The 20,735-nt window shown below is 42.4% G+C and overlaps 1 protein-coding gene and 1 pseudogene across 1 annotated transcript in view; one reads left to right on the top strand and one right to left on the bottom strand.

Annotated features, from left to right (window-relative positions):
* LOC126253266 (beta-1-syntrophin-like) overlaps positions 1 to 20,417 on the top strand; it is a 497,572-nt gene extending 477,155 nt beyond the window's left edge. Inside the window, exon 2 of the mRNA XM_049954480.1 lies at positions 20,343 to 20,417. Within this exon, the coding sequence (XP_049810437.1) occupies positions 20,343 to 20,350 (8 nt within the window). The 3' untranslated portion in view covers positions 20,351 to 20,417. The remainder of the gene's footprint in view (positions 1 to 20,342) is intronic.
* LOC126254843 (5S ribosomal RNA) lies at positions 18,415 to 18,532 on the bottom strand (annotated as a pseudogene).
* Positions 20,418 to 20,735: the final 318 nt, after the last annotated feature.

The raw sequence follows: 20,735 nt of genomic DNA, 5'->3' as shown, positions 1-20,735 counted from the left end.
GCCAAACACTCGGCGAAGTAAGGAACCAGAAAAAAAAGGTCGGGTACAGCCTTTCTGCCATACATTCCCAGAGTGACGGACAGAATCGGCCGTATGTTGCGCAAACATGGCGTAAAGACGATTTTCAAACCGACAAGGAAGATCAAAGAGTGTCTTAGATCGGCGAAGGAGAAAAGAGACCCACTTGCAATGTCGGGAATATACCGTATACCATGCACATGCGGAAAAGAGGAGGAGGAGGAGATTAGTGTTTAACGTCCCGTCGACAACGAGGTCATTAGAGACGGAGCGCAAGCTCGGGTGAGGGAAGGATGGGGAAGGAAATCGGCCGTGCCCTTTCAAAGGAACCATCCCGGCATTTGCCTGAAGCGATTTAGGGAAATCCCGGAAAACCTAAATCAGGATGGCCGGAGACGGGATTGAACCGTTGTCCTCCCGAATGCGAGTTGCGGAAAAGTTTATGTCGGAATGACTGGACGATCCATTAACACCAGGATCAAAGAGCATAAGCGACATTGCAGGTTGGGGCAGGTGGAGAAATCGTCCGTGGCAGAGCACGCACTGAATGAATGAGACCGACCACGTAATAAAATTCGCCGACACGGAAGTTCTGGCTGTAGAGAAGCACTATCACACGCGCTTGTTCAGAGAAGCTGTAGAAATCCAAAAACACGCCAACAGTTTCAACAAGAAAGAGGAAAGCCTTAAGGTAAACGGATCCTGGCTTCCCGTACTGCAGCGAACGACCGTCGCAGGTAGCAAGAGGAGAACCGCACCGGAAATGACCGCGGAGAAGTCCTCGGACGTTGGCGCGCCAGGTACATATATTCTGCGGCCGCGAGCTCGGCTCCAGTTCACCACCGGGAATGGAGCGTGAAGCTTTGACAATGTCAGCCACTCGTGCTGGCGAAACGTCAGTAAAATCATTAGATGAACGTCGGCCGAAGAACCCGAGACAGAAGCCAATAGGCAGTTTGTCAACAAGTGGCCACGAAAGCCTTAACAATTTTGTAGTTCTGAAGGAAGTTCAACCAGGTATTGTCATCATAGGTTGCATTTACCACATGATTTAATAATCTAGCATCTGATAAAGGGAGCTGGATGATTACCACTTAAAGTGGATGAACTCCTTGTTGATTTATTTTATTTCTTAGAGAAGAGTGTCAAAAGAAAGATTGCCTTCACAAATTTCAGAATTTGCCCAATAAAGAGGCAAAGAAAATTCTGAAGCATGTATGTACTAGGTGGTTATCTTTAGGCAGTTGTTTGGATAGATTACTGGGCCAGTGGGATATACTTCTTTCTTTCTTCAAGGAGGAAGTGATATTATGTACCCAGAACATTTCCACAAGCTTCACATCTTTCAGAACAAGTAGAGTTGAACAAAGTGGATCCAAAGAGTATTAGAAGAAGAGAATTCTTGATTCTGCTACTACACATGCCCCTAAAAGAATAGCATATTCTTCCAAATGTGACAAACCCACTCTAAAAAGTAAGACTTCTGCTACAACACGTGAGGAAAGGTTGTTTATGTTCCTGTTCTCAATCTTCAACAAGGTCTTTTGCACTTTCCTTCAAATGACTGTTCTTCTATTCGACAAATTGATCGTTCCCCTTCAGACTTCATCCCAACAAGTTCACTTTTTGTTACAACTTCCAATGGACTTGCTAAAGCAGTTTTTCACCAAGTTTGTTAAGCCTAAAATTGTCAAAAGCTCCTCATTGCTTGAAGTTGAGTACAACTTGATTCAAAATCAAAGAAGTAATGTTGAGTTAGTTGTTGGCATTCAGACTTCGAACATAGTGAATGATCTCCAGGATACAGATAAATCTCCTTTCTTTTCATCAGTGAGAAACCACTTTTGTACTGACTGTGACTGTATCAACAACACTCAAGGACGATGTGTTAAAGCACGCTAAGTTGTTAGGTTCTATAGAATTGAAGATGCACAGTTTTCTTCCATTAGTTTTTTCTTGAAAAAGTTTCCTATCATGTTTTGCAAGGAAGAGAATGAAGTTGCAAGATGAGGCGGTGTGACCTTCAGAGGCAGTTCACCGCCTACAAGTGCTTCCAGTTGGGCACAGATATCGAGAATTCAGGAGCCGATGGACTTCTTAAGTATAACCGAATTTCTAGAGTTTTGCCCTCTATTCTGACCATACCCCATAGCAGTGCAGAATGTGAGCATGTTATCGGCCTTCTGAAGAAAAGTAGAACAGGGTTCAGATAATACATGTACAATGAATCTCTGGAGACTTTGTGTTTTGAAGACGAGGAGTTCTAGTCCCTGTTATGAAAAACATTTCCTCACGATTTTTTGCAGGAAGCCAAAAAGGCCACAACTATGACTTTAAAGTCGAACTAGCATGTAATTCGCAGTGTGTATTGTATTATTTATTTCCTGTGTTGCGTTAAAAAGTTCTGTTGTGTAAAGCTTTTTTCAGTTATCACGTATCTGCTTAATTTATCAATGAAGTCGTGTTTTGTAGGCTCCAAACCAATATTCGCCACGTCTGCTGCTGTTTAACCTGGATTTCTTCTTGACGGTTATGTTCATCTACAAATCATTGGGCTATGATATAAGTAGATGTGATTTCATTGAGGTTTCCTGTTTGAAACATGAATTATCATATTTTGTAGCCCAGAAGTATTATCATTTTCGTCAAGCTGTGGTACGTCGAAAATCGTTAGATTTTTTGTCGCGCGTGGGTTTTACTGATAGCCCTTTTCAAAAGCTGGCGGGTATGGTAACGTTTAGCAATAAGTTGCCATACTCTGTCCACAGTCCCACGTCCTAAGTCTTACATGTAGCGCATATCCGCCATTTCAGACACTATATACATCGTTGCGGTACGCTGTGATGGAAGTTACTCTAAAACAGAAGAAATGCCATGAGTAGCTGTAAGCAACAAAGTGAGTAAAAAAGCACATTCCAGATAAATTGCACAATTGCAGAAAATTCCTTTCATACCTCCGTAACGAAGGATTTTCGGACCTACATCTATATGGACTTCTTGTAATATTTTGATGTCAAGAATAAATTCCCAAAGTTTCTGACACATCTTTCTATGCACTCTGTGTATAGTGAACAATAGCGGCTCTATTATACACTTCCTTGAAATATGCTACAAGCTACTTTTACGTAGACGCACGGCTGTCTTGCTAGAACACCGGGTGAAACGTATGTTTCAATAAAGCTGTAACTTCAACTTCTAACGCTTGCCAGAGGTGGCGGTAGCGCTTGAAAGTATCAGTAATTTTATTTATAGCTATCACGTGAGCGGTGTGGCTAACCCCGTATCTATGGAGTCTAGCTTATCGTCGGTGAGTGAGTTTATAATTCACCAACGGCCCATACGAACTTGGATGCACCTGGGGGCTAGACTCATTGATCCAATGAGATTCCGTACAAAGGGCCCTAAAATATATCACTTGTCTTTAAGTATATCAGTTAACAAGCCCTGAATATTCTTCCAATTATTAGACTTCGTACCCAGTGCGGAGAGAGATCGCGTCGCAAACCGTAAGTGTAACTAACACAATCGCATATACTATATCAATTCCACGCGTATAGTGCCATTTGTGTCCCTCGCTTTCATAGAGTCACGTTAAGTATATTCAGATGCAAGAACAAATAAATCTGGCTTGGGGCTGAGGTACTTCCACTACAGAGTCTAATACAGAACTATTAATTAACAATCTACTGAGTCCGCTATAAAAACGTATACACACTTTAAGGAACGAAAGGTATTACTTATGTGTTTATTTTACATTTAATAATTGATCACACATGTTGTACAAACTACATTTTAGTACATGGTTACTTTAAATGTCAAAATGTTCACCATTGGCGGCTATACACACAACGGAACGACGAGAGGTCGCCGCAACTACGTCAGTCAATGTTACAGTGGAGATCGCTGAACACGTCGCTTTAATCTCCTGGCGAAGTTCCTCCAGCGTGCGTAGCTAACTCGATAGACGTTATCTTTCACAGTTCCCCACAAGTAAAAATCCATAGGTGTTAGATCTGCCGAGCGTGGAGGGAAGTCAATGGGCTCTCTTCGTCCAATCCAGTGCCTCGGAAAATTGTCATGCAGGAAAGCTCGTACGGCTAGGTGGCAGTGTGGTGGTGCCCCGTCCTGTTGGTAGACCACCTCTTCATCAGCTCCATAAAGCGCACGTATACCTGGCAAAATGGATGTGCGTAACATTTCCAGGTACACTTCTTCTGTGAGAGTAGCATCAAAGAAACAGTATCCTACTAAGCCCCTAAATGATAGTCCACACTACAAATGAACCTCTGGTAGATTGAAAGCTTTATCCACATACACATGCGGATTTTCCGGTGCCCAGTACACACCTTTACGCCGATTCACGGTTCCATTAGGTTTAAATTGTACCTCGTCACTCCACACTACCTTCGTCACAAATTGTTTGTCATCAGTTACCATTTGCTGATACCATTCGCAAAATTGCATTCGGCGATCGTCGTCATTAATCTCGTGCAGTAATCGTTGAATGTAAACTTTCCACTTTGCAGCTTTCAGAATTCTTCGTACACTTGTACTACTAACCCCCACTTTACGTGCACATTGCGTGGCAGACTTCTGTGGAGAATTAACAAACGTTTCCAACACAACAGCCGACGAAGCAGGACTTGTACCTTTACGCTGTCTTCCTGATCTTCCTTTGCGAATATCACAAATCGTTCCATGCAATTCAAACTTGTCAATGATGCGTTTAATTGTTAGGCGTGTTGGCGGTTCTGTTTCAAACTCCCGCCTCCACTGACGTTGGGCTTCAACGGCACTATCAAACTTGAAAAACCAATTCACAATACATTTTCGTTGCTCGAATGTCAAGCGTGCTTCAGCCATTTTGTTTTCTAAGTACCGAGATGAAAGTACTAACATTTGTTGAGCCAAAGACCATACTGCAACACACTCTCAACTCAAATCGAAGGACAGTATCGATATCTCGATAAAGCCTGACAAAGAGTGTATACATTTTTCTGGCTGACTCTGTATACGAATAAAAAAATTGTTCGGAATCGTATATCTCCGAAAGTTCTTCACTGACTACTTTGAAATGTTGACAGATTGTATTAGAATACATGTGTGTTTGTATATACCTATATTTTAATATATGTATAATTTATAAATAAATATGTAATATATAACTGGGGAAACGTTGTTACCAAAAATCTCAAAGTTCTTGACCGATTTATTGTAAATGTTTACAAGTGAAACGTTGTTAGCAAACAGGAACGTTGTGTTGTGGCTTATCGGCTTATGATTACAGAATATGAGTGTGCTATATCAAAAAACGAGGCTGAAGGTGCAAGAGAGCAGGGAAGAAGAGATGGACAGAGTGGTGGGAGGAAATGGAATATAAAACGGGAAGAAGGAGAGCGACAGAGAAAGGGATCGGGAGAAGATGGAGCATGGACAGAGAGGGGGGAGGAGGTGATAGGTATAGAAGTAGCGAGAGAGGTGAAAGCAGAATATGGACAGATAGAGGTGAAAGGAGAAGATGGACAGATAGAGGAAGGAGGAGGTGATGGACAGACAGAAGTGGAAGGCCGAGGAGATGGACAAAGAGAGGCGGAGGCGGAGACGGACAGAGACACGGGAGAAAGGAGATTAGGACCTATATCCAATTCCCATACGTATTAGAAACGTATGCTTTCTCTTTTCTTTCTTTTCCTTTTATCTATGCTGAGCCACAGAAATGTGTGGCCGGGCACAGCTAGTATTTCGTATATTTTCAATTTTTAGCCAACGCCGTCGGTATTTTGTACTCCCGACGCATTATCGCTCGCTACTAATGGTTGGCCTGTTCACTGGTCGTGTCGGTGGCAGCGTCATCCAGTTAGTTACATTATTCACTCTGCAACATTTTTTGACTCCGTTCATACATAGAAAATCCTTCAGGACGGGCGGTTGTTATCGTCTCGGGAGTTCTTTTACTCAACATCGCCAGGGAACTAGTTTGCATGGATGGCTAGTAAAGTAAATCAGTACAGTCGTAATTAGCGAAGCGTCACAGCGGATGTGGTAGTACCTCATACAGTACACCATTCGCTGGTTCAAGGCGGATGTCAGGGTATCTATACCGGAACGACATCACCTGACGCTTATTTGTTGAGTGTGGCAGGGCAGTATCAAGCTAGACTCTGTGTAATACAATAAAATCTTGCTTGTGTTCGTGCGCCTACTATAGCCTTAATTCACCCTCAAACGGGTCGTGAAATGGAACGTAGACGAAGAGTGTTTCGTGAAGTCATAGTCTAATTTAACGTTGCGAAGCATTCATGCGCTGGAGCAGCGCCTGAAGGTCCATCAAATTCCGGCAGCGTTCTACGAAACGTGAATCACTACCGTCTACGTCACGGGCTGAATCGAGCTCCAGTGAAAACACCTTAACAAAGTTAGACTGTTTGTAGCATTAGAACTTGCAGGCCATGAAAATATGTTTCAAAGCACCGACACATTAAACATGTCTTAGATATGCGTCGTTTTTGGTTCAATTTGTTGTAACACAATGTAGGAAGCCGTATGTTGTTGGTGAATATGCTACTGTATCTCTAAATGCTAAGGCATAAGATGGAAATATCAACCTCGCAAAATGTTTTACTCAACCAAGGTGAGTGTGCATCTCCACTGATCGCGTAGAGATGAAAACTTCCAAGAAATGAGAACAGTTAGGAGAAGTACACACACGGCGTATTCAGTAGCAAGCTGATTTCCGAATTTGATTAGGTTCGGTTCTCAGTGAGATATAAAGTTTTTACGTGTAGACATAAAATTTTAATGTGTCAGAGATATTCGAAATTTTGCTTGGCTTTTCAGATACGTTACCGATATCTAGCAAGAACTGAAATATTTTTTTTTTAACTGTCCCTTTTCAACGAGTTGGAAGCGCCTTTGAATCCACTGAAGCCTACACAATGTTCTTTCGGATTTTCTGCAATTATTTGTAAGAAATCTCAAGTGAAGTTCATGCAGATATTTCGGACGTATCCGTTTTCGGAAGAAAAAACTGTGCTATTACGGTATACTGATAATTTTTACTTTATGGACCGTCTGACTGCAACTGAATGAAATACAGTTTTCGTGCCATACGCTTTTCGCCTTTATTTTCTACAAGGCATCTTCATTGGCAGGTTGCGTGGACGATTTGCTACGTATTACGCTCCTGCTGCATTTTTTGGTGTTGTTCTTCTTCTTATAAATGCCAGTTCGCGGTTTTTTCCCACATTTCGCAGCACTAGGAACTGAAAACTTGTTTTGATGCAAACCAAAACATTGCATCAAAACAAGTGGTCAGTTCCTAGTGCTGTGAAATGTGGGAAAAAACCGGAATCTGACATTCATAAGAAGAGGAACAACACCAAAAGTGCAGCAGGAGCGTAATACGTAGAAAATCGTCCACGCAACCTGCCACTGAAGATTCCTTGCAGAAAACAAAGGCGAAACGCGTATGGCACGAAAATTATGTTTCATTCATTTGCATTCAGACGATCTATAAGGTAAAAATTATCAGTATACTGTAATATTACGCGTAACTGAGGAAGATAGTACTGGCACGCCGGAGTTAGCGGATAACTGCCGCCTAGTGAGCGTACTGACACGGATCATGTTTTCTTTCTTTATTTCTTGATATTGGCAACGCCATACAGCCATCCGTCACCTCTACATTCTAGCACTGTTAATCACTACTCTGCTAAACATTTCATTTCCAGTCATAAAATAAGTAAATAACTTAAAAACGTCACCAAATGATATTAACAGACATTACCCATAAAGCAATTGTATCATAAAGAAAAAGCCACATAGCACTCATACAAAATATCTATATTTCATGTGCACAGTGTATATATGTAGGCAGGTCACACGTATTGAAAATTCGTGGCAGAATAAAACTGTGTGCCGAACCGAGACTCGAAGTCGGGACTTTTGCCTTTCTCCGGTAAATGTCGTCTCCTACCTTCCAAATTTCACAGAAGCTCTCCAGCATACCTTGCAGAACTAGTACTCCTGGAAGAAAGGTTTCCGGAAACATCCCCCAGGCTGTGGCTAAGCCCTGTCTCCGCTATATCCTTTCTTCCAGGAGTGCTAGTTCTGCAAGGTATGCAAGAGAGCTTCTGTGAAGTTTTGGAAGGTAGGAGACTAGATATTGGCTGCACTGAAACGGTGAGGACGGATCGTGAATCGTGCTTGGGTAGCTCAGTCGGTAGAGCACTTGCCCGCGGGAGGCAATGGTCCCGAGTTCGCGTCTCGGTCCGGCACACCGCGGCAGTCGATAACGGGTGAGCTCCCCACTGCTGCAAGTGTTTTAAATCGTAGATGCTGATACGGGAGCTAACGATCCAGTGACTGTACGGAAGTGGATAGCAGCCAAATGACCCTACATGCTGAAGATCCATGGAGCGGGCGGTGCGGAAGGAAGAGCACCATGAAATCTAAGAACGCGAAATGTCAAAAATAATAAATGTATTGTAATTATTAATTGTCAAGTAGAATATAAGATCTGTATTGCGCGTAGTACTGAGAGGTAGTATACGAGCTGGTAGCCGTCCTCATTTATCATGTATTGAGTTGTAATTTTGTAGATATATAAGGAGGTGAATTGAACTCACTTATATATGTGCTGGAGTGGATGAGAACGCGAAGTTAATTTTCAGCACCGTTATCCGCAGCTTGTAAGGAGGCGAAGTCTGAGCCAAGTGCGAGGAAGAAGGCAGACAGATTCAGGACACAGACTAGCTGGACCCTGATTAATAATATTTAACGGCGACCTAATGTTCAGTATACAACATTCATTGTATATAAAAGGAATGTTTAGGTGGCAAGTTATTTAAATGTTTGCTGCGTGAGGTGAAGTATAAGAAACCACCACGCAACACAGGCCAATCTGAAACACTTCACCACCGATGCGTTCTGGATTTGGAGTACTCTGCTATAGACTTTGTAAATGGTGCCAGAGAGCTGGAGAGTTGGTTTTGTAGTATTAACTCTCTGAGTGAGCTGTTCTGGTCCATAGTGAAACTGCCTTGTAAGAGAATAATACGAGTAATTCATGGCCGTGAAATCGTAATGGCGATTCATTTCCTACTGGCTGGCATGCTTATTTCAGGAACGCATTTAATATCTATCTTCGTCTAGGAATGTGAAGAGTGACTATTAGATATAAAAAGTAACAAAGTTTCTTTATTTGATCTTATAAGTGACACGTATATTGGATTTTCTTTGGTGAAAGCGAGGTGAGCAGACAGTACGAAAATGCAAACAAAAGTGCGAACAGTTTGAGTGAAACATAGATGCCCTTGTTGTACTAAAGCGCACGTGAAGACCAAGACTGGCCTTCTACATGGTGGTCAGATTAAAGTATATAGACAGCGAGAAGCACATAATTCGGGATTTCTGAGGACCGTTGGTAAACGTGATCCCAGGTGATTACCTGATTTAGTCGCGACCGTAGGTCGATTCACACACACACTGGCGGCGTGACAGTGGTGTTACTGGTCAGTGCTTCTTGTTAGAACTTGGCTGCGTGTGTTGGCACTTACGGGCGCGTGACCACACCTCTGCCAACACTGCTGTCGCCGTGAGCTTGTGTCGGTGGGATTTCCTGGCAGCCAAATTTTTGTTTCATGGCCGTGTAATTCGTGGAATGTTAGAGTTTCCTGTTTCTTTCGTCCTGTTGTTTGTTGTTAATAATTAGGAACGTGAATGGCGAAAAGCTTATTGGGTCAGTGTGCAAGTATCTAGTGCAGTATAATTTGTCCAATCCGCAATACTGCGTCAGAAAGCTTTGCCAAGAACTTTTATACGGATTTCGACAAGGACGTTCTGTACCAGTGTTGAGTATAATACAATATTTCCCTCAGATATCTGTTCTCTCGTTCTTTTGGTTTCTGCCTCAGTACCCACGCACCGTTCCGACGGGACACTGTACTTTTGGCGACGATACTTAATTGGTCACTTCATTAATTAACGAAAAGTGCGGTGGCGCTCGACGCGGGGTAAGCCGGTTCGAATCCTGGTGGTGGGAAAAATTTTCACAGCCACTATTTGAGGGGCAAGGGAAGGAGAGGTGGTGGCGTAAGGTTTGTGATCACCAGACTCTGCGCAAACGTCCTGGCTTAAATACCAAACCTCCCCGCTGAGTGTCATGAAATGAGGGCGTGTGACACTGTTGACAGTGTCTCGTCCGTCGGATGAGGTCCCCTTGGTCCTATTCGGTAGGAGTAGGCTATGTGCCGGCACCGTTTCACCCTCTCCCTTCTCTCATCATCATCATCATCATCATATATCACCACCACATACAATGCTAACGTTACAACACACACACACACACACACACACACACACACACACACACACACACACACACACGTCGTGACCACTACCCACCGCGAGACCTGCTACTGTTGCGGGCACGTGATGCGCTAAGGAAAGTATGTAAGCGCGACAGAGACGAAGGGGGAAACAGTGCTCTGACGAAATGGCTCGCAAATGGAGAAATGCACTGACATAAGCGACTTTGACGGACATATTTATGTGATTTCAGGTTTTCTCGGCATATTATAATGATAAAATCTTCTCAGGAGATGACCCTAGACTTCGCCTGAAGATGATGTGTACTGAACTCATTGAAACGTTGCGGCAAGATGACGCCACCATTCTGCTGGACACCCGAAGAGATTTTAACCTCGAAGAGCGGGTAGTTGTGGTCCGGAGCCCGGGAACGAATATCTCGGAAACGGATGAGCTGGTTGGCTATCCGCATACTACTGTGCATTTGTGGAAAGAGGCTGAGGGACGCTGAAACTACGACTAGCGACAACGTGTTGGACGTCCACGCCTCGCCACAAAACGTGGAGGTCCGACGCTCTGTAAGGCCAGGATAGGCGTCGATCTGTGGCAAATCCGACGAGAGAACACACTGCTGGTGCAGGCACGAGTGTTCAGCGCAGGTTGTTGAACATTGTGCTCCACAGCTGACGACTTCAAAGTGTTCCCACGACCCCTGCAGCGATACTATAAATTACGATGTCCGTGGGCAAGGGAAAATCTAGGTTGGACCAACGGAAACGTGTCATCTGGTCTCGTGAGTCACATTCCTTGTTACTACCCGTTTACGGTCGTGTCCTCATACTTATGCAAGCCGGTGAGGACACTATTGTGCAATACAGACATTTCACATGGGCTTGCATGGGACTTCTAGTAGTCTAAAACACCATGACGGCAGTGTATTATTATTGTTGTTGTTGTTGTTGTTGTGGTCTTCAGTCCGAAGACTAGTTTGATGCAGCTCCCCATCCTACGCTATCCTGTGCGAGCGCCGGTCGGGGTGGCCGAACGGTTCTAGGCGCTTTAATCCGGAACCGCGCGACTATTACGGTCGCAGGTTCGAATCCTGCCTCGGGCATGGATGTGTGTGATGTCCTTAGGTTAGCTAGGTTTAAGTAGTTCTAAGTCTCGGGGACTGATGACCTCAGATGTTTAGTCCCATAGTGCTCAGAGCCATTTGAACCATTTTGAACCTGTGCGAGCATCTTCATCTCCGGATAACTACTGCAACTTACATCCTTCTGAATCTGCGTATTGTATTCATCCCTTGGTCTCTCTGTACGATTTTTATTTCTCGCACTTCCTTCCAGTACTAAATTGGTGATCCCTTGATGTCTCAGAATGTGTGCTATCACCTAATTCCTTCTTCTAGCCGGGGTGTGCACAAACTTATTTTTTTCCAATTCTGTTCAGAACTTCCTCACTACTTACATGATCTACCCATCAAATCTTCAACATTCTTCTGTTGCGCCGTATTTCGAAAGCTTCTGCTCTCTTTTAGTCTAAACTGTTTATCGTTCATGTTTTACACTCCAGAAGTAATTTTTTCAGGAATCACTTCCTAACATTTAAATGTATATTCGATGTCAACAAACTTTTGTTCCGAAATGCTTTTCTTGCCATTGCCAGTCTACATGTTACACCATATCTACTTCGACAATCATGTTATTTTGCTGTCCAAATAATAAAACTCTTCTACTACTTTAAGTATCTCTTTTCCTAATCTGATTGCCTTAGAGACACCTAATTTAATTCAAATACATTCCATTATCCTCGTTTTGCTTTTGTTGATGTACATCTTATATCCTCTTTTCAAGACACTGTCCATTCTGTTCAACTGGTTTTCCAAGTCCTTTGCTCTCTCTGACAGAATTACAATGTCATCAGCAAACCTCATAGTTTTTATTTCTTCACCCTGGACTTTAATTATTATTCCAAATTTTTCCTTTGATTTCTGTATAGCATGCTCAATATAATGTCTGAATAACATCCAGCAATAGGCTACAACCCTGTCTCACTCCCTTCTCAACCACTGTTTCCCTTTCATGCCCCTCGACTCTTATAACTGCCATCAGGTTTCTGCACAAATTGTAAATACCCCTCGCATCCTGCTACCTTCAGGATTTCAAAGATAAGTCTTAGTATTGCTTCGCGTGTTACCACAGTTCTCCAGGACCCAAACTGATTTTCCCTGATACCCCCGATATCTCGTGTAAAGAATTTGTGTTAGTATTTTGCAGCCATTACTTATTAAAGTGATAATTCGGTAATTTTCACTCTTGTCAGCAACTGATTTCTTTGGAATTGAAATTATTACATTCTTCCTGAAGTCTGACAGTATTTCGCGTCACATGCGTCTTGCAAACCAGATGGAAGAGTTCTGTCATGGCTGGCACTCCCCAGGCTATCAGTAGCTCTGACGAAACGTCGTCTGCTCCCGGAGCCTCATATCGATTTAGATGTGTCAAATTCTTGTCGCAGTATCAATATCCCATCTTATCTGCACCATCGTGCTCTTACATTTCAATGATACCATCTTCAAAGTCATCTCCCTTGTACAGACCTTTTATATAGTACCATCCATCTTTCAGCTTTCCCTTCGTTGCTTAAGTCTGGTTTTCCATCTGAGCTCCTGACACACATTCATCTGCTTCTCTTTTCTCCAAAGGCCTCTTTAATTTTCCTGTAGGTGGTATCTGTCTTTCCCCTTCTGAAATATGCTTCTAAATCCTTCAATTTGTCCTCTAGCCATTCCTGTGTAGCCATCTTGTACTTCCTGTCAATCTCATTTTTAGACGTTTGTATTCCCTTTCGTCTGGTTCATATGCTATATTTTTATATTTTCTCTTTTGATCAGTTAAATTGAATACATTCCATGTTATCCAATGGTTTCTACTAGGCCTTGTCTTTTTACGTATTTGATCCTGTACTGCCTTCACTGTTTCACTCCTCCAAGCTACCCATTCGTCTTCTACTGTATTCAGTTTCACTGTTCTAGTCAATCGTTGCCCAATGATCCCTCTGAAACTGTCAACAACCTCTGGTTCTTTCACCTTATCCAGGTTGCATCTCCTTTATTTGCTACCCTTTTGCAATTTCTTTAGTTTTCGTCTACAGTTCGTAACCAATAAATTGTGGTCAGAGCCCCAATCAGCCTCTGGAAATGTCTTACAAATTAAGATCTGGTTCCGAAATCTCTGTCTTATCATTATATGTTCAATAGGAAACCTTCCGGTGTCTCCAACTCTTTTCCATGTATACAACTTTCTTTTATGATTCTTAAACAAAGTGTTACCAATGATTAAATTACGCTCTGTGCAAAATTGTACAAGGCTACTTCCTGTTTCATTCCTTTCCCTCAGTGCTTATTCACCTACTATTCTTACTTCTCTTGCTTTTCCTAGTATCTGATTCCAGTCGACAATCACGATTAAATTTTCATCTCCCTTAACTATCTAAACAATTTCTTTATCTTATTGTACGTTTCTGCAACTTCTTCATCATATGCAGAGCTAGTTAGCATATAAACTTGTATTACTGTGGTGGATGTTGGCTTCCTTTCTATCCTGGCTACAATAATGCGTTCACGATGCTGTTCATAGTAGCTTACCTGCATTCGTATTTTCTTATTCATTATTAAACCTACTCCTGGATTACTCCTATTTGATTTTGAGCAGAGGAGTACGAGAAAATTATTGGGGACCACTTGCATCCTCCATGGTTGTTGCCTTCCCCGACTGCGATGGCATCTTCCATCAGAATAATTGCCTGTGTCACAAGACCATGATCTTGCTACAGTGGTTTGATGAGCATGATGATGATGATGATGATGATGATGATGATGATGATGATGATGATGATGATGATGATGATGATGCTTTGCCCACAAAATTCGCTTAACCTGAACCCGATGGAACACATCTGGGGCGCTATCGAACGCCAGCTCCGCGCTCACAAATATGAAGTTTACGTAGACATCATCGGAAACCTGTTGATATCTACGGAAACATGCCAATTTTGTCTAGTGGCTCTCCCCCTCTAAAAATCCGCTTGCAGAGAAACGTAATATATGTTTGCAATTCATCTTTTCAACAAAATTATCCAGTAAGGAAGTAGCTAAAATGACGTAATCTGCGTATTCTAGAAAAGCCAGCATGCACGTATTTAATGTAAATTTTTGAGTCGTAATGCAAAAAATAAAATACTCTTATTTGTAAGTCTTGTAAGTAACGAAGAAGATTATTCACTGACCACACATAACGGGCGAGTCGTTCTTTTGGTGCGATAGCCTTTCTCCAAAGTGGGGTATTCCTTTTTCAGATTAACTTCCCATTTTCGTCAGCAGTAAGTGGAATGAATTTTTTGGCGTTCTGAGTAACTCTTAAATCTTCGTTCTACTGTCCACTATTTCTCTGTATGTAGTTAAAATTTCGTATCCGATTGATCGATGTTTTTGCATCCGTTTTTTTCTTTTTTTTCCTTTTTTTTGTCTCGTTCCGATTTTGTTCTTCTTCATCCCTCAAACTGGAGAAATCATCGAAGTTTTGTTTTCCGAAAGTATCGCCGTTTTGCACGCTCACATGCAATGTCAAACGGCAGTTTTATGATGTCAACGCCGAGGGAGTCACTGTCCGGTCACGACACCTCGACAAGGTCGCGTGCTGGTCGACCTCAGTATGACTGCAGCGCCGGACAAAGGTCATGTGGGGCCCGCGTTCAGCGATACGAACTCGTGTTTTTAAAACGTAGTATTTTACGTTCATAAAAGATACCAAGGTAATCTCTAATAAGATTGCATTTCACTAATTTAATGTTATTCGCCGTGATGTTCGAACCATCTTCTCATCAACATAATAAACAATTCTTAAGACACTGACACTATCCGCCACGGTTGTCTCTTATCAGCTCCATTTCCGTTGCATGAAAAAGTAATAAACATTGATGTAAAATTTTTGGACCACAGGCTTCTTGGTTGGTTTCAGTGAATACATGGACTAAGTGACCAGGGTGCTCTTGCTCTTCTTTTCAGAAATTGGAAAGATTTAGGTAACCAGTGGTGCTGTCTAGCAAGCCGAAGTGTCTGTTGCTCTCCGTCGCAGCTGCTGCCTTGTACAGACAGACTCGAAATTGAATTTAAGTGGTTACAGCTGAAGTCTGTGCCACACAGTAGAAGTAGGGTGGGAAAGTCTAATGTATGTTAAGGTTGGTGGTAGAAGCTGAAAGCTTGTAGCTGGATCAGGCTAACAAGTGGATTCCCAACAATTTGTTTACAAGACGGCTTATCTTACCAACGACCAGTCAGAGAATGAACTTCATTGCGCCTTATTTTATGTGTACGATTGTCATGTCGCTCTGCTTCCTAAAGTGAGTCAGTTTCAGACGACGCTTGCGACCGGTAGTACAACAGTAGTTTTCATTATTCACTTTGTTTCTCTCTCCAGCGTCTTTATTTTACACAAGAAGTCTGAAACTAGTTGCAGAAGTACGCAGAAATGTAGTTGGTTTAACACCATCCCGCTAAACAAAGCAAATATTGCACATTGACGTGGAACACGTAAATGTACTCAGAACAAACAGGTGTTCCTGCTGCAGGTGTATTGTGCGCGTTGTTCAGGGAGAACCATCAACATCCTCCTGTTCCATACTCGACTGTTCGTAACTTTGTTACTTTGATGAAGGTACACACAGCAACGTTTGGCGGGAGAGAATGAGGACACTACTGTATCGTAATGCGTTAAAGACTAAAGCATGCGTTTAACATGGTAGGCAAACATGTGATGAAGACTCAATGTGCCTGCACTAAAAAGAAAAAGTAAAAAGTAGGGAAAGGAACAGGAAAGTGAAAACAACACTAAGTGACCTAGATTATCACCATCAGTCTCAACTCTAATGGACACTTGTCAGATTTTTGGAGTATCGTAGTTGTCAGATTGTTTCAGCCTACATGTTTTGGTTGGAGAGTTCACCAAGAAACGGCTTTTAAACGAATTTCGTTAGCCATGTAAGGCTAATAATCTATGTCGTCAGTATATAATGTGACGAAGCTAGTAATAGTGCACAGCAGACCATAGTGTAATGTTGTTGCTTTAATTTGCTATGAAAGCGGTGCTGATAGACAATAAAAGCGGTTTAAAAGCCGTGAGCTGTCTGGGGAAGTTAACCTTGCATTCCTGCGCAACTGTTTCACCTGTGTATCCAGTCTAGCTTTCCAAATTCCCAACCAGACTAACATTAATTATAATCTTTTAATAGTCATACGACAACCGGTGATATATATATATATAAAAGAGAATTTAAATCAGTTTATATTTGGAAATTTATTTTAACATTGATCATTGAAATTTCAGCATATTAAACTTGATTCATAACTAAACTGGTGCCTTATATAGGATTGTGAAAATGTGAGTTTGTAATCTTACGGAATACATCAAATATGGAGCCAAGATTGGGACACTGCATACAACACTGCATTCATAAAATAACATACGAAGAACGTTGAAACATATGCAAGAGGAAATTAACCACAACCAACCGATTCAATTTTCACTCAAAGAACTTATGGTCGTAGCGCAATCCTGTCCGTTATGAAATTACCACACACTGGTATACTAAATTCATACTAACTCTCTGTGAAATATTCCCGAAAAGAATAGCTGAGGGCTACTTTGATGATTACACCACATGCTTCACGTGGTCAACTTGGTTTACACAAAAAGTGTAACTCCACAATAATTTTGATAATTAAAATAAATTAGGTCGAAAAGCAGTTTACAAAAGAAAAACCTCGAACTGGTTACTATCGTCTTACTATTAACCTGATGGGTCAAACAATTGTATAAGCACGTGGTACTGGTCTCACAAAGTACACACCACGTGGGTTGAACATAAAGAAAAGTTGCTATATTGAAAAATATTGTCAAGACGAGACGTTATAATCTCACGCACATTCGCATTGAAGATTGATGATGCTAGTTAGAGTTACTGATCAACACGTGGTTCCACTTTACTCACAAAGTAGTGACCAAGCAACTACCGGAATATATTCTGAACTTCACACTCGAATTACACTGCGTTGCAATTTAAGATAACATTAGATATTTTAGAACTAAACCTGAAATAAAGGTGATTAAATTTTCAGTTAGGCTGAACTTAAGAAATCCATTGTCCTACGGACTTAGCAGACACGCGCTTAGCCAGAGATCTTACCACTTCAGACGCTCGCCACGGACAGACTGACTAGTCCCTTCCTGAGGGGTGGCTCACAAATACAAACGGAAGTGACCAGAGGGGCAGCTTCCTATACCAACATGACAACGGACGGACAGGACCATACTAAGGATAGAAACCTCTTTGCTTTTAGAAAGCGTAGCTACCTGTTCCGACGTTGGTCCTACTGTTCTCTAGAAGACAGCCTTGTCTGCTACCCTCAAGCATGCAACTAGAAATACATTTGCTCATTCATCCTCTCACACAGAAGGGAAGGGGGATGACAGTATCTTATCATAAACAGTATATAAAAGAAAGCGGATGTAGGTTCCGTATGAGACTGTGTGACATGAATTACATATAAACTGTGTTTTAAAGTGTAGTAGTGTGACAGATCGTTCTTGTGTATGTGTAAAAGTAACACGTTTCACTGCTCAGTCTCCTCCCAGATAGTCAGAAACACCACAGTAAATTTAGAAGAGGAATTTATGCAGTAAATGACAACAGATTTAAGAAATTAACATGAAAGGAATCCAACAGAGACCTTTCAATAGTCGAACAGAAGACGTGAATAAAACTCGGTTGCCAATTTGTAATACGTAAATGTCGCTTAATGAAATAGATTAAAAACAACTAAACTCCACCCGAACAGGTCATGAAGGCCCAACGGTACCGACCGGCCTCCGTGTCATCCTCAGACCGCAGGCATCACTGCATGCGGATATGGAGGCGCATGTGCTCAGCACACCGCTCTCCTGGCAGTATGGCAGTTTACGAGACCGGAGCCGCTACTTCTCAGTCAAGTAGCTCCTCAGTTTGCCTCATAAGGGCTGACTGCATCCGGCTTGCCAACAGCACTTGGCAGACCAGATGGTCACCTATCCAAGTGCTAGCCCAGACCGACAGCGCTTAACTTCGGTGATCTGGCGGGAACCGGTGTTACCACTGCAGCAAGGCCGTTGACAATGAAATATGTACTTGATTAAAATACCTGGGCACCTAGTAGTGAACATCAATATGGGCCTTTGTGGCGGCTTGAACTCCGATGGGGACACTGCCAGTAAGGTTGCTTGACGTATTAGTAGGAATGGCAGCCGTATTTTTGCGGAAATGTGATGTGAAATGTGTTTTTCGACCACCTTCTAAGATTAAGGCCTTGTTGGCGTCCGTAAAAGATGATCTTGGTTTGCGTAAGGCTGGGGTCTATCGTATTCCTTGCAGTTGTGGCATGTCATATATTGGTCAGACAATCAGGACTGTGGAAGACCGGTATATTGAACACAAGCGTCACACATGCTTACAACAGCCGAGCAAATCCGCTATTGCAGAACATTACCTTGACACCGGTCATCCTATGGAATACAACAACACGGAGATTCTGGCTTTCACGTGCAGCTATTGGGATAGTGTTATTAAGGAAGCTGTTGAAATCAATCAAGCAACCTTATTAACAGAGATGGTGGATTTTGTTTAAATGCTGCTTGGAATCCGGCTCTCTCTCATCAAAAAACAGAGGGACAGAATTAGTGCTACCTCACCTGTCGATTAACAGTAACTATCGATATTTCTGGTGGTTCTCTTTGTTTGTGTTGACACTTTTTCTGTGTGTGGTGTCTTCCTTGTTTCTCCTCTGTGAACTGAGGTATTAAATTTGCTTGACATTTCTTCTTACTTGCATTTGTGCCTTGAGAATAGCAGGGAGTGCTCCTGTCGAAAGATCGGCGGTGTTCGACGACGTCACCCGGCAGCAAACCCGTAGGTCATTTGAACAGTCAATTCGCCGGGAAAAGTTAAGGTCTCAAACTCCACGTTTCTCCACGGGCCAATGCCTCACCACCACGCCTTTGCAACTCGCAGTTCCCGACTCTCGACTCTTGACGTTTGACTGAGTCCCGAGGGAGTGTTCCCCATAGCAGTACGCACTACCGCTGGACCTGACCCCAGCCCCTCACGACTTATTTCGTGCTACAAAGTTTGAATGCAACAGTCCAGCCGGCCGTAGTGACCGTGCGGTTCTAGGCGCTGCAGTCTGGAACCGCGAGACCGCTACGGTCGCAGGTTCGAATCCTGCCTCGGGCATGGATGTGTGTGATGTCCTTAGGTTAGTTAGGTTTAACTAGTAGTTGGGACTAATGACCTTGGAAGTTGAGTCCCATAGTACTCAGAGCCATTTTTTTTTGCAACAGTCCACTGAGGTAGATTTTCCGATATTTCCCGGAAGCCGTCGCTTTTTCAGGATTCTCGACGTCGTATACCATCTTACAGATAAAAATGTGTTGCTCACCAGAAAGCATTACCATAAACAACCTACTTTTGAAAAGTTCAGGTTCTGTACCTGGCTACGCATATAGTTACTACCCTCTTTAGCACGTTGAAAGTTTCCCTCGAGTAACGTAGAAACGTTAATATTCTGCCCCCCCTCCCCACCCCGCCCTTCTCCTTTTACGATAATATATAGATGTATTCAGTAGCGTGCTTACCTTTCCCATTCTATTCCTCTTTTCCACTTCTCTTCCCCATCACTGTAAACACGTAGTAATACGTGAACGTCATATTAGAATTATCTGTGTCACATAAAAACGTCAGATAAGAGATACCTGAGATTTTCCCTCGGGATGGTGGTGTCAAGATAATTTATATCTAATAATAGCCTGAATTCGACAGTCCCGTATGCCTTGCATCTATCTACCATACGCCTGTATTATTTCATCCTGTATTTATTATGATTCATATGTGAAGTATTGCCATGCTTAAGCAACTTTTGTCTGTTACAGGTATGTGAAGATAAACGCAGAGTTAGCTGTCAGTCGTAAGTCACAAATCGTTATCTTAAGTTTGTTGTCTGCTTGCCACATGTTTCGTCACCCTTGACGACGTTGACAGAATTATTAAAAATGCCATTGACTGACTGATTCAGTTGACGTCTCCCGAAAGCACTGTTCCTTGTTACACTGTATGTGGTATTTAAGTTATCTCTTAAGAGGATGTAATTGTTTTAATACCTTTTGGAAAAAAATTGAATGATATGCATATATTTCTCTAAGCTAATCGGCTTGTGTGGTTACACGCCTGCTAGAACCACCATCGTCGTATAGATAGTACCAGAGCTGGAACTTTTTGAAGATGGTTTCGGCCAATAGGTGTAGTTGTTCGTTCACATTACTCGT

This window comes from Schistocerca nitens, chromosome 4 (genome assembly GCF_023898315.1).
Source record: "Schistocerca nitens isolate TAMUIC-IGC-003100 chromosome 4, iqSchNite1.1, whole genome shotgun sequence".
Lineage (NCBI taxonomy): Eukaryota > Metazoa > Arthropoda > Insecta > Orthoptera > Acrididae > Schistocerca > Schistocerca nitens.
Note: the sequence above shows the minus strand (reverse complement) of the source record. Positions and strands in the feature narration are given on the sequence as shown.